At 35.5% G+C, this 15,756-nt stretch overlaps 1 protein-coding gene across 1 annotated transcript; it reads right to left on the reverse strand.

The window, feature by feature from the left end:
• Positions 1–1,488: 1,488 nt before the first annotated feature.
• LOC140944445 (uncharacterized) lies at positions 1,489–7,906 on the reverse strand. The gene is made up of 2 exons (XM_073393587.1): positions 6,632–7,906; positions 1,489–1,620 (listed from the first exon to the last, which is right to left on the reverse strand). Exons 1-2 carry the CDS (start codon positions 7,904–7,906, stop codon positions 1,489–1,491), a joined length of 1,407 nt encoding a protein of 468 aa, XP_073249688.1.
• Between the last annotated feature and the right edge of the window lie 7,850 nt (positions 7,907–15,756).

Consider the following 15,756-nt stretch of genomic DNA (forward strand, 5'->3'; position numbering starts at 1 on the left):
AGTTTAACATTATTCGGTAAAAAGAGCTTTACTCTTTGTATTGTTATGCGACTATGGCTGAATAGATCCATGTACATAAAAACATTTATGAGAAATGAAGCTGATGAAAAACCAAATTTGATTTATGACAAAACAACAAAGGAATTAACACTGCAAACTAATGGTCTGAAAGCTGGGTCAACTAACGAAACTTCTATCACATTACTAAATAGTTTCAATGATAAACGGGTTGTGTTTTGGCTAACTAAGAAAGATACAGGGGATGACCTAACAGTAAAGGCATCAATAAGCAATCATTCTGGAACCAACACTACAGGGTGTCCCAAAAGTTCGTCCCTCTAATTTCGTGCACTATAACTTTTGATCAAAACTTTATTTTTACCTGAAATTTCTAGAAGATGTTTATTTCTCTATCGAGCACTTCTATTCAGAATTTCGCTCACGTGGCATTGCCTTCTTGTTTTTTATCACATTGTGTAGTTGTTGCGGCATGGAGTGGGATACAGTGTGTAGACCCACCGATGATCTATTTTGAACTTTTTTTATCACCCGGTACGCAGGAGCCAGTTCAACCCCCAAACAATATTTGTTAGTTTAGGCAACTGAAAAAAATATATTTTGGGCATTCATCCAAAAAAGATAATCATCCCGGCCCCTTTCCACAGCAAGGCTTTTCAAGTTCTTTACAAATTTGAGACGAACTGGGCGTTACTTGGCAGACTAAGCAGATCGGATTCTTTTGCCATCTCAGGGGCTAATTTTAATATTCGCTTTTCATGATCCTTTGTGGACTTGGCTTGCTAAATTAATTATGTGAGAGCTTCCTCGTCGAGTCTCCTATTTTGTATCTCTGAAAACTATTTTAGCTACTTTATTCAGGACTTTTGGTCTTCCCCTTCGTTTCTTGCCTTTAAAATCTTCATTTCTTCATTTCTTCTCGGATTTTTCCAGACTTTTAGCAGTTTCTACAACAGATAAGCCAGTAAATAGAAGTATACATGCACACTTATGCTCACACGTAGCTGAACGTTTTTTGCGTTAAGGGGGTTTATCTTTCGTGATATTCACAAAAAAATAAGGAAGGAGTTCCAGCAATTCGGGCCATAGTAAAATACAAAATTATGTGGCTGGAACTTTTGGGACACCCTGTAAGTTCAGCTTTAGCATCTCAGAGTAACTACACATTCAAAATATCCTCAGAAGATGCAGTGATCTATAAAATAATGTACACTCCAAACTTTCATGACCTAGATTCTAGGGAATTTCATCAAATAATAGTTCAAGAGAAATTGAACGGTGCTTATGTTCCGTAAATAGTCAAAACCAATAATATAATGAGTCAGAAGGAAAATATATTTCACTTTAATCATATAGATAAAAGCGAAACAAAAGAAGAGATCCAGGAGATCAAAGAGTTGTATAAATATTACCATTATAAATATTGGTGTCACTGACAGGCCTTCAAACACTTTAAGAAACTAAACCTGGCTATAAATCGATATCCTCTACTGGATTGATAGTACTTGGGGCTGTTGCTGGTGGTTTGACGTCCAACCCAGCCATTCTAGGAAGCATATCAGGCGCTGGTTTAGTTCTTAAAACTCTTTCTGACACGAAAAACTACAAAAGTAAAATAGAGATTTCAAAGTTTGCTTTTTCACCTTATCATAAAATATTACTTGACCTCCGTACCGCTTTGCGAGGGGGGCGGGGGCATTTAATAAAAACTATTTCCTGAAGACACTGAATATACTAGTTGATACGATCGTGGATTTTGCTCCATTAGTGACAAAATTTGAAAAGCAGTACGCTAAAAAGTTCCTCTCCCGTACAGCAGAAACTGCATAAAAGTTCTCTGTCGATAAAAACAAGATGGCGGAAACCTTAGTCTGGATAGTACCCCATGTAAGTTAACCCGAGGTACAACCTCTTCCCCAGGGTCTCTCGATCAATGAGTAACGGGGGGCTTTCCCTACTTTCGGTCCAAATTCTGAGAAACCAGACAGCTAATATCGGCCTTAATCAAGGAATAAACTCCCTCCCACCAATTTTCATAATATCGTAGTGTATTTTTTGACTGAGTAAGAGGAATAAACTTGTATTCTACTCCTAAAATGTCAAATAGTTGTTTTATAATAAAACTTACACTAATGAGCAGTTTTCGGCAAAAAATTATTGACTTCAGGTGTAACTTGGTCGATCAACAAAAATATTCTCAAAATCTTCTCTCTATTATAATATCCAACTTGTATATTATTATTTTGTGCAATATCATTGATGCCATTCAAACTGTGATGTTTTCTGTGGTATACAGACTTTCCTTTCATTTTGTGTCTATTTTCATAAAAAAATCCACATACTCGTCTGCCGTTAAATAACCATGTACCTGGCCACAATTTTTACACTCAAGAAGTTTATCCTTTATCAGTTTCATATTTTTGCAGCAAAAATATCGCTTGGGCTTACCAGGGTCCTGGATCGGTTTATTACAAAAGATACAATTAATGACTTTCCTGGATCAATAACTCGTGAACTTCTTTATCACACATTACTATATTATATTTAGATTTTTTATTTTTATATAATATTTGCCCCCACTGAGACTGCGTATTACCAGGGCCCCTTGGCGGGGACACAAATTACATCCCACATTTTTGAGAATATTGAATTGGACTCATACATAAGGCCAGTTTGAAAAAGTATTAGGGTGTATCTTGGTGAAGGTATTACCTGATTGGAAAAACGCGATACCCTTGTTAATGTTGAAGTAAAAACCCCGCGGCTTCGACATTAACATTGGAAGGGAAAAATGGGAAAATGGGGAAACTCCCTTGAAGACGGTGTCAGGGCGTTGTAATTGCACTGAATACCACTCGTAAGAGGATGCCTAAGGGCAGAGCGAGGTGCATAGGAGTGCCGGTTCGCCTCTTTTATCATCAAAGCAGCTCAAACTAATTTTGTTTAAGAGATAGCTCCCAATTTGAGGATGGTCACTTCTAATTGTACGCATGCTGTGTAACATTTGTTTCCCATTCAATAAGCAATCTTTATAATTGTCATGTGTGATATTCATTTAGATGACATATTTTCTGACACCCTTAGCAGTCTTTTCATTTTTACCATTGTCTTTCACGTAAGAATACATGACTTCGAAGACCAATAAATTCTCTGATTGGCATGCCAGCTGCCTCATCTTTAAACTTTTTAATTACTTTCTTATTCTCCGTACTAAAATATGAACTATCCTTTGGGTAATCACTATGTCAAATAATTGTTTCTCCTCCCATAGTTCTTTATAAATATCCTTTGTTTCAATCTCATAACAAAGACTGTCTGTATCAGTAAACAATAGTTTAGCTTTATTATTGTACGTGCTTTTGACATAATTATAGTGAAAGTCGTACATGCGAGTTTTTGATAGATCCAAAATGCACATACCCACGTAGGCTGGCCGGTCGAATGTCAGTGTTTCTTTGATTTTATGAAGCGCCAAAAGGTCCTCATTAAAGATACTATAAACAAAACGTTGGTTTGCTTACAAGTTTAGACAACTTCTTTTGATCAGTCACTAATCTCACGTCAACACGCTTTCTTATGTTTTCCATAGTTTTTTCAAATACGGAATTATTTAATAATTTGAAAAAGTCGTTCTCAAATGCATTCTTAGCATTCCTCCTCTTTTGGGTATTAGAATTAATGTACTGTGCAAGCCAGGGAGACTGGTCAAATTCTAATACCCTATGTACTTTCTTCAGTTTAAGACCAAGAGACAAATAGAGTTGCAAATTTCTATAATGTAGTGCATAATTCTTTTTACTGGCTAGTCTTTGAATTAGCTTAGCAACCTGGCCCATATTTATTCCAAACTGTTCCTGAATATTTATGCCATAAGGAGAGAGCATTTCTTTGGTAACTTTTATTTTCTCCGCAGATAGAGGATAATCGTTATGCAGCTCATGTAATTCTTTGAGTAATCCAAATCAACTTCCAAAATCATACCCTTTTTTGTCTTCTGTACAGGCGGCTAAGTTTACTTTTTGCATTTGTTCTTTAGTCATCCACCTAAAACCACCTGTTGGTAAACATTGAGACATCGTCCATCCGTAAAGGTTATTCACGTCTAGATACATAATATACTTAGTTGGTTTACTGCTGTCATATCCACTCATATACTCATTATTAGCCTCCCCATGCCGATTAGCAATATAGGAAATACCGCCGCGTAATCCCTTTTCTATGAATTGGAACATATCAACATCCGTCATGAGCTCCAGTTTAATATATAGATTTAGCCAGGGCTAAAAGCGAAGCTCCTGTATGTTAACTCGAATTTATAAGTTAAATCAAACAATAAACTTGTTTTCCACAATTCAGTTAACTTTAGAGCTTATTCATGTGACTTTTGAGGGAAAGGTTAAGTGATTTTAGAGAAAAGTAATTTGCAAACAATACAAGCTAAGAGTGAACTTAATCTTACATCGAGTTGATAGCCTTATATGTACACCCAAAAAAAAGCAATCATCTTCGATCACATTTAAGAGCGCGGGCTCTTGATCACAGTAGATTAGGCCTGGAAAACAAATTCTTGGAAAACAAATCAGGCCGAATTTTTTGCGTTCGACAAGTTTACTTTACAAAATCTTGCCAACATGCCTGGGGACGTGTAACCTAACCTTTTATACTTTTTATACATCACATCTGAGGTGAAACAGTACCATGAGGCGCTGTTTTTATCATACAGACCTCGGACAGAATGCAGTATTCCACAATTTTGCAATACAAATTGCACTCACTCAATATTCAGGACGATCGAAGCACGTGTGGGCTTTTAGCGAAACCGTTAAAAAATTGCCAAAATCACCTATACGGCTAGTCAGTTCTCACTTTTGACAAGCGCCAAAGTCGACTGTTTAAATTATGATTAATAGAGTTATACGCTTCAACATAATAAAGAACTTATTATGTTTATTTTTTATTTAATGGTTTTATAACGATGTGTAATTGTCAAAGGCGTTTGATACGCGTGACATTTTGACTACTCCTGCATGCAAGCGATGTTCATGAGCGACTGAAAACAAACGGCACGGCGATAAAAATTGCAAAAGAGACTACTAACAATCAATAAAAGGAAAATAATTCGGTGAAACATATACAGAGGCAACAACTTTCATTCACGAAGACAAGTATTAAAGCCCTCTGAAAATCCTTGTTTATGTTTTTCATTTTGTAAGCCGGCTTCCCGGTGTTTGCTTTTTCAAAGATGAACTCGAGGCAAGAAAATCGCTCAAAGCTTTCTTTTATAGCCAGAATTATAATTAAATATTCTTTGGAACGTTTACTTTCTTTCTTTTTGCGGTGAGAAAATGTCTAAAGGCTTTTTAAAGTTCTATAAGCTTATAATCAAACCTGATACTCGGTCAGATCATTGTCTCAAATCTTACAATTAAAAACGTGCATAAACTAAATAGCCGCATAAACTACGCTCGACTTCATTAAATTAGATATAAAAGACAAACGTCAAATGCAATAATTACTCAGGCTTACCATTCGAGATGCGCTGAAAACTATCAAGTAAGGCCAGAATCGCTTCAGACTTTTCAACCCTCTTACGCATCAAGCAAGGTGGAAAACGAAAACGATGCCATCCAAAATCGGATTTCCGACTTTGACAAGCGACGTATTTCTCAACCAAAAACCCAGTAAACAAACTAGCCATGAATAACAGAAGACTCTTGATAGCAGCTGAATTTCATTTTGTACATTCAGTGGAAAAAGACAGCTAAAAACATCACAAGTTGACACAAAACTCTGTCTTCAGCAAAGTAAACAAGTTTCAAGATGCTGTATAAATTTTCCGCATGAATTCACCTATCAAATTTTGACCAATCAGAGTATAAAAATTGGACGTAGAGCGTGGCCAACGCGTGACCTTGGTGAGAAAAGTCAAAAGCAACTGGCATGTCTTCCCTGCCTGTAAAAACTGGCTGAATTTTAGCTTCCGAGGTCAGTTTGAAATCAACATTTTAATTGTGCCGCACATACAAAACACAACATATTTCATTAAATTTAAAAAAATAAACTTGAGCCTGCGATCATTTGAAAACTAATAACTTGTCAGCGGATAACTTCAAAATGATATCGACCTCGATGGGTCGACACCTGAGCCCGCGATACGGTCAGGTGATACTGGTCAGCGGATACCCTGTTTTGACAGCTGTCAATTGGTCACAACATTGACGTGCAATATGTGTGCAATATCAGTCTTCCTGTGCTCCCAAACTGGCTAGAAAGTGTGAGGATTAAACACTGGTTTCCCTGTGGTGCGGACGGACGGGCGCGCGGGCGGTGTACGGTCACGTGATTACCAAATTTTCTGGGATGGGTAGATTTACTTACCCATGGTGCTCCGCTGGCGCGCTTCGCGCGCCAGAGCTCCGCTAATATCAGTCATTTTCAACATAGCGTCCCAGGGTAGCCCAGGAGATGTGAAATAATGGCAATGATCCAATTTATAATACTGATGATAGGCCTTGCGAAAGTTCTCAAAAAGATCAGCTGATAGGAGAATTTTAGATTTCAGATACAGATTATGATACACGCCCATTGTCCTCATATTAAAAGTATTCCAGACTTTTTGAGCATGCTGGTATTGCTCATCAGAAATACCCTCATCTGTCAGTATACTATAGAATTCCTCTTTTGGAGGTAGTTGCTGATCACCAAACTTCTGAAAACTGTCCATGAAATCATATGGATATACTCCTTTCTGTTTCATCAGTGCTAATTTCTCATCTTGAAACACCTGAATGGTATATTTGAATGCATCGGTGGGTAAATTGGCGGCCAATCTCTCTAAACCGCTGGCCATAAATTGAAAACTATCCAGAAATACCAAGTGTTTACCCACCATAAATGCCATATACTTTTCCATATTATTAGGGATGAAATTAATACTCAAATCATTGCTTTTTCCGATTGATCCAATTTCTTGCATTTTAAAATGGGAATCATACCCGCACAGATTATGAAAAATGGCTGGCACCTTAAATTTATCTGGGTCAATTCTCAGCTTCAGATTACAGTCCTGTTGTGCTGATCCCCTATACTGTCCAGTGATGTGACAATGATCCCTAACTCTTACTTCAGTATCTAAATATTTCTTCCTACAAATATGACATTCCTCGGCAGTCTTGAATAATTCTTCCTCCTCGTCCGTCATCTGAAGCGGTTTTTGGAAGTCAGTAGCAATCATCTTCTGGCAATATTCGACTTCTGAGAGCATATCCAACATGAAGTAACTAATAAAATTCTCCCCTCGATAAATTTTCACTGGTTTTGAGTATTTTTCATCATAACAACAGACTACTTTATAACCATAACTACACCCAGTGTGCTTTTGGTACTTATCAGTATAAGATTTAGCACCATCTGGTTGACACCCATATACTTTCTCTGTAATAGCCTCGAAATCCGCATAAAATACAAAAGGTACTGGCATTTGCTTATGATAGTTCTGAAATTGGACCATACTACCTTCTTTGGGCATTCTGATTGCTTGTTCCCCATTTATTATCATACAATTACTCTTGTGTTTTGCTAATAGCTTATCAGTGCTAAAATACTGGAGACAGTACATACAAAAATGTTTGCGGTGCTGGTGTTTAGTCTCATTATACAACATTCTATTAAAATCCTTGATTAAAACATAATGTTGCTTCTCTCCCTGTGTAATCAACAGCAGGTTCAATTCTTTCTCGTTTTTCTGCTTTGAGACATGAATTTGATAAAATTGCTCATTCGCATACCCAAACACATTAATATTAATGCTATTTTGCTCTTCTATTTTACCATAATGTTTAGCAGCGGCAGGAAATTCCACCCCTTGGTAATTTAATTCCTGAACCATTTTTCTGTCAGTCTTCTTAATCCGCTGGGGTGATAATTTTGTAGATTCAAATATCGTACATGACACCAGCGGAAGCATTCACCATCCTTATTTTGTAGATTAATTAACCCCTTAGCAGAGTTCTGTAATTTTACCGGTAGAGGTAAATATGAGTGACCTCTCATTGGCTCATACACTACTGTATTTATGTAATGTTCATTGATACTGCTAACAGTCCAGCCACTACCCTCAGATAACCAGACACCAATTCCGTTCAATATTTGTTGCTGTGATAATTGTAAACTTGATAAGAAATCATTAGGATTAATTACTATTTGTGCCCGACTATTGAAATAAGCTGATTTATAAATATTATCATCATCTTTTCTCTTCACAAATGTTACTTTTAACGTCTCCACAAATTAGAAACCTTTTGTATTATTGAGTATAGTATTAAATAATCGACTAATTGCCAGTCTCGTATTTTGGAGCTGTACCAAAGCATCTCTATCATTCTTCAAACCGATCTCATATGATTGGGTAAAGCCCTTGAGAGCCTTCCGTTTTTCGTCAATTTTTGTCCTCGGTGCTGCTACTGGTTGCTTTTTTTTTGTTCTGGGAGCTGGAATAGGAGTAGGACGTCTCCCCCCTCTCATTGTATTTTTATCTAACCCATTAATAGGAGTATCATTATTTGCTTTGTTTTCCCAATAATTGACCTTATCTTTTAATAGAGCTTGTGCTGCTAAGGTTTTCAATGTTGGTAACATCTTAATGGGTCTTGTCATTTTGGCTAGCTGTTTGATAGACTGTTCGATCTTTTCGGCGGCCAATTGTACTAGTGATTTTGGTTTTGCTGACTGCGGCATTCTTATTGAATGTTCTATTTTATTAGCCGCCAACTCGGTTAGTGATTTGGGATTATAACGTGTTGACAATACAGATTGGGCTTAACGGACAAACCGTCATGTGGCCTGAGCTTATAGTTGCCCCTACTGCTTTTATTCTTATTAGTCCCCATAGGGCAATTGAGGTATTTTCTCCCCGATTGCCCCAATAGTACTTCCTATTATTAGATTATATTAACATCATTTATTATTAACTTTCTGACACTTTTTATTGTGCAAATATTTACCGCCATTTTTTATACTCTTACCGCATCGTGGACAAATATATACTTTCTTTGTCCACTCCTTATACCACAAATTCTGCATTTGTTTTTTCTCATCTATTGTATACTTACGTGGTCGAATATTTGCTGATTTTTTATAATCTACTGGCATATCTTCTGGCCTGACATATTCAAAACTGTAATGATGACAATTAATTTTGGATATCCCGATTTACAATACCTCACATACCATCTTTACTATACCACAATTAACATTTATGTGTTGTTGGACCGAGTATAAACTATTATAATATACAATTTCATTTGTCACTAGATCAATAGCCTTCACAAATTTCCGATTTTGGTTATTTCTTACAGCAAATGAATAATCTCGTTTTTTGGCTGACTTCAGACAATTTTCTTGTTGCGTAATTAGCAGCTGTAAATTAGAAAGTCTATTATCATCCCTAATATCGTTATAATGATCAATTACTCTATCATTAGTAATAATTCCATTGTAACATTCCCAGATGAATCGGTGGATAAAATATCCCTTTTGTTTGCGATCATTATAGCGTCTCACAACAACTTGTCTGTAACCAGTATGTGATTTATGACCAACTAGTGGTTCCTGTTTGATGATATGTATAACAGTTCCATTTTCAGAAGCAGCATATAAATTATAATATGGATGAATTTTATAAACAACAGTATCAATCACAATCTCTTTACTCATATACTATAATTAATCCTTTTGTCTTTAAGCCAAGATCATTTTGCCCAATTAATTAGCGAAAATAGTCCAAGCCGCCCCAAACCGGTTACCAAAATGCTGACATCAGCAGAAATCCCAAGCTCAAATCCAAAATATGGAAAGTGGTCCGGTACCGCCATGTACTATACTACTGACTTCAGGATTTTACATTTCCAAAATCCTGGATTCAAGATTTTAGCTGACTTTAAGATTTTAGCTTTTGTAAATCCTGAATTCAAGATTTTGGATGACATTAACATTTTAGCTTTTTAAAATACTGAATTCAAGATTTTGGCTGACTTCAAGATTTTACTTTTCCAAAATCCAGATTCCAAGGTTATGGCTGACAAAAGGATTTTGGCCGAAATCAAGATTTTAGCTTTCCAAAATCCTTAATTCAAGACTTTGGCTGACTTGAAGATTTTAAATTTCGAACATCCTGAATTCAAGGTTTCGGCTGACTTCAAGATTTTAACTTTCCAACATCCTGAATTTAAAATTTTTTTTGGCTTTAAGACTTCAGCTTTTAAAAATCCTGAGGTCAAGATTTTCGCTGACCTTAGGATTATAACTTTGCAAAATAGTGAATTCAAGATTTCCGCTGACTTCAAGATTTTAACTTTCCAAAATCCCCAATTCCAGATTTTGGCTGACGTCAAGATTTAATTTTTCCAAAATCCTGAATTCAAAATTTTGGCTGACTTCAAAATTTTAGCTTTCCAAAATCCTAAATTCAAGATTTTGGCTGACGTGAAGATTTTAACTTCCCAAAATTCTGAATTCAAGATTTTGGCTAACTTCGAGATTTAAGCTTTCCAAAATTTTGAATTCAAGATTTTGCCTGACTTCAGGATTTTAACTTTTTAATATCCTAAATTCATGATTTTGGCTGACTTGAAAATTTTAGCTTTCTAAAATTCTGAATACAAGATTTTGGCTGACTTGAAGATTCGGAAGATCCGGAATTTTAAGATTTTGGCTGACCTCAAGATATTTGCTTTCCAAAAACTCTGAATCCAAGATTTTGGCTGACTTCAAGATTTCAGCTTTCTACTTAAGATCTTTGGTTTCCTAGATTCTGAACTCAAAATTTTGGCTCCCTTCAAGATTTTAACTTTCCAAAATCCCCAATTCAAGATTTTGGCTTCCTTTAATATTTTAGCTTTCCAAAAAACTGACTTCAAAATTTTGGCTGACTTCATGATTTTACCTTTCCAAAATCCTGAATTTCAAGATTTCAGCTGACTTGAAGATTTTCGCTTTCCAAAATACTGAATTTAAGATTTCAGCTGACTTGAAGATTTTAGCTTTTCAAAATCCTGAATTCAAGATTTTGGCTGACTTCAAGATTTTAGCTTTCCAGCGACCTGCATTTAAGATTTTCACTTTTTAAAACCCTAAATCTAAGATTTTGTCCGACCTCAACTTTTTGGCTGACTTCAAGATTTTAGCTTTCCAAATTCCTAAATTCAAGATTTTGGCTGACATCAAAACTTTACCCTTCCATAATCTTGATTTTGGGTTTTTTGCTGACTTCAAAATTACAACTTTGCAAAATCCTGAAATTCAAGATTTCGGCTGACTTCAAGATTTTAACTTTCCAAAATCCTTAATTTCAGATTTTGGCTGACTTTACAATTTTAGCTTTCCAAAATCCTAAATTCAACATTTTGGCTGACCTCAAGATATTTGTTTTTCAAAATCCTGAAATTCAAGATTTCGGCTGACTTCAAGATTTTAACTTTCCAAAATCCTTAATTTCAGATTTTGGCTGACTTTACAATTTTAGCTTTCCAAAATCCTAAATTCAACATTTTGGCTGACCTCAAGATATTTGTTTTTCAAAATTCTGAAATTCAAGATTTCGGCTGACTTCAAGATTTTAACTTTCCAAAATCCTTAATTCCAGATTTTGGCTGACTTTACAATTTTAGCTTTCCAAAATCCTAAATTCAACATTTTGGCTGACCTCAAGATATTTGTTTTTCAAAATCCTGAATTCAAGATTTTGGCTGACTAAGATTTTAGCTTTCGTAACTCCTGAATTTGAGATTTTGGCTGACCTCAAGGTTTTAGATTCTCAAAATACTGAATTCAAGATTTTCGCTGACTTCAAGATTTTAGCTTTCCAACGACCTAAAGTTTAGATTATCGCTTTTGAAAACCCTTAATCTAAGATTTTGTCCGACCTTAACCTTTTTACTGACTTCAAGATTTTAGCTTTCCAAAATCCTAAATTCAAGATTTTGGCTGACTTCAAGATTTTAGCTTTTAAAAATCCTGAATTGAAGATTTTGACTGACTTCAAAAGTTTACGCTTCCAAAGTCTTGATTTCAAGATTTTTGTTGACTTCAAAACTGGAACTTTGCAAAATCCTGAAATTCAAGATTTTGGCTGACTTCAAGATTTTATCTTTCCAAAATCCTTAATTCCAGATTTTGGCTGACTTTACAATTTTAGGTTTCCAAAATCCTAAATTCAACATTTTGGCTGACCTCAAGATATTTCTTTTTCAAAATCCTGAAATTCAACATTTTGGCTGACCTCAAGATATTTGTTTTTCAAAATCCTGAATTCAAGATTTTGGCTGACTTTAAGATTTTAGCTTTTCAAAATATTGAATTAAAGATTTTGGCTGACCTCAAGGTTTTAGCTTCTCAAAATACTGAATTCCAGATTTTAGATTTCTAACGACCTGAATTTAAGACTTTCGCTTTTTAAAACCCTAAATCTAAGATTTTGTGGAACCACAATTTTTTGGCTGACTTCAAGATTTTAGCTTCCAAAAAAAGATTTTCGCTTTTTAAAATACTGAATTCAAGATATTGCCTGACTTCAAGATTTTACTCTTCTATAATCCTGATTTGAAGATTTTGGCTGACTTGAAGTTTTTAACTTTCCAAACTCCTGGATTCAAGATTTCGGCTGACGTCAAGATTTTAACTTTCCAACATCTTGAAAACAAGATTTTGGCTGACTTCAACATTTTAGCTTTTGAAAATCCTGAATTCAAGATTTTGGCTGACTTCAAGATCTGAGCTTTCCAAAATCCAAAATTCAAGATTTTGGCTGACTTCGAGCTTTCAGCTTTCCAAACACCTGAAATCAAGATTGTGGCTGCCTTCAAAATTTCGCTTTAGAAAAGCCTCAATTCAAGATTTTGGCTGACTTGAAGATTTAAGCTTTCCAAAATCTTAATTTTAAGACTTTGGCTGACTTGAAGATTTTAACTTTGCACAATCCTGAATTCGAGATTTCGGCTGACTTCAAGATTTTAACTTTCTTACATCCTGAATTTAAGAATTTCGTTGACTCCAAGACTTTAGCTTTTTAAAATCCTGAATTCAAGATTTTGGCTGACTCCAAAATTTTAGCTTTTCAAACTCTTCAATTGAAGATTTTGGCTTTTCAAAATACTGAATTCAAGATTTTGGCTGATTTCAAGTTTTTACCCTTCCAAAATCCTGATTTAAAGATTGTGGCTGACTTGAAGTTTTTAACTTTCCAAAATCCTGAAATCAAGATTTCGGCAGAGTTCAAGATTTTAACTTTCCAATGTCCTAAACCAGAAACTCAATAGGGTGTTGAAACGTGTAACTCTCATTTGTTTGTTTTGTCCGATGCTCGTGATTATTCATTTTGAAAAGTGCCATATTTGGAACGAGAAGAAGAGATAACTGACCAATCAAACTTTGTAAACAACGTGACGTAATCTTACTTTACGTTCCGGTGCCCGCTTAAAAAAATGGCCGACAAACGGGGGAAAAACTCCTGAAAGCCGAGAAAGCTTTCAAAGGTTGAAACCAGGAATATTACCGAACTACCGAGCAGGATATTATTGCCTTACCACCCGGGCCAAACGTAACATTATGAAACCCATTGACGTCTTCGCAACTTCTTGAAGTTGTCACTTCAAAAAACGATGCCTCGTTGACCCTCTGCACAGTAAACTTATACTGCAATTCTTATATTACTAGTCTAGAATAAACAGTAAAAACTATTTTTGAAAAAAAATTCATTAGCTGCGTATCGAAAAGTGTCCAAAACCTGAACCTGACATCTTTGCAAAAAGTGATGCGTGTAAGTAATGTGAAAAGGATTTAACTCATTCTTGTCACTTTAAGCTTAAATTCAGCTTGGATGTGGTCACGATCGTGTTTTGAGCTAATTTTATGAATGAACAAAGTCAAAACAAATAGACAGGGAAGCCGTTTCGTGAAGAGTTTTATTCAAAACCCAAAAGGTTAATCCTTTAAAGCAATTCGGGAAACATTATCTGGATCGTGGATCCGTTAACGCAAGTGAAATCGACTGAGCACATGGCAAAATTCAATACAAAATCCATCTCAAATTGGGGCACATTTTGTAATTTTTCTTTAGCGCCGAAGAGAAAAATTTATAAAACGTCTATGAAACATTTAAAAATTAATAAATTCCCTTTCAAAAGCGTAATTGTCTTGGCCATAGAGTGCAAAATGTACCAGAAAATTCAGCAAAAACTTCACTCCCTTGGTTGCATTTCAAAACAGACCATGCGCTTCGTCGTGAAGAAAACAAGGTTGAATTCCTCGAAGGACGATTTCTTGATGAAAAGCTTCCCTTCCTCCACAAAAAGAAAGCTGAGCATTCTTTTGAACTTTCTCTTTCCATTTTTTGTCTGTTAACGGTGCATTTTTAAACTTGAAATGCAGAACTCTTGTCTTAAAACATCTACATGGTGATCAAGCGGCAGCCATTTGTTCAAAATGGATATCTGTCACTAAGGTTTTCAAATATGGTAAAATTGAATATTCACGAGCATTGAACGCGAGTTACACGTTTCAACCCCTTATGAGTTTCTGCCTAAACTCAAGATTTTTGTTGACTTCAAGACCCTAGCTTCCCAAATCCTGATTTCAAGATGTTGGCTGACTTCAAGATTTCAACTCTCCAAAATCCTGAAATTCAAGATTTTGGCTGACTTCAAGATTCCAACTTTGCAAAATGCTGAATTCAATATTTTGGCTGACTTCAAGCTTTTACCCGTCTAAAATCCTGATTTCAAGAAGTTGGCTGACTTCAAGATTTCAACTCTCCAAAATCCTAAAATTCAAGATTTCGGCTGACTTGAAGATTTTAACTTTCCAACATCCTGATTTCATGATTTTGGTTGACTTCAAGACTTTAGCTTTCGAAATTCTTGAATACAAGATGTTGGCTGACTTCCAGGTTTTTAGCTTCCCAAAATCCTGACTTCAAGATTTACCTTTTCAAAATAGTGGATTCAAGATTCTGGCGGACCTTAAAATTTTAGCTTTCCAAAGACCTGAATTTAAGATTTTGGCTGAGTTCAAGGCTTTAGTTTTCCAAACACCTGAATTCAAGATTGTGGCTGACTTCAATATTTTGGCTTTGCAAAAGTCTCAATTCAAGATTTTGGCTGACCTCAATATTTTACCCTTCCAAAATCCTCTTTTCAAGATTTTGGCGGACTTAAAGAGATCCAGTTTGCGAAATCCTAAATACAAGATTTTCGCTGACTTCAAGATTTTAGATTCCCAAAATCCGGACTCCAAGATTTTACCTTTTTCAAAATAGTGAATTCAAGACTTTGGATGACTTTAAGATTTTAACTTCCCAAACACCTGAATTTAAGATTTTTGCTTTTTAAAATGCCGAATTCAAGATTTTCGCTGACCGTAAGATTTTAGCTTTCCAAAACCCTGAATTCAAGATTTTGGCTGACTTTAAGATTTTAGCCTTCCAAAATCCTGTATTCAAGATTTTGGCTGACCTCAGGATTTTAGCTTTTTTTGAAATACTGAATTCCAGATTTTAGCTGACTTGTACATTTTAGCTTTCCAAAATCCTGATTGCAAGATTTTGCTTGAGCTCAAGTTTTAACTTTCCAAAATCCTGAATTAAAGATTTTGGCTGACTTGAAGATTTTAGCTTTCGAATATACTGAATTCCCGAGTTTGGTTGACGTTAAAACTTTAGCTTTCAAAAATCGTTAATAAAAGACT

The sequence above is a fragment of the Porites lutea genome, chromosome 7, assembly GCF_958299795.1.
Source record: "Porites lutea chromosome 7, jaPorLute2.1, whole genome shotgun sequence".
NCBI classification, from domain to species: Eukaryota; Metazoa; Cnidaria; class Anthozoa; order Scleractinia; family Poritidae; genus Porites; species Porites lutea.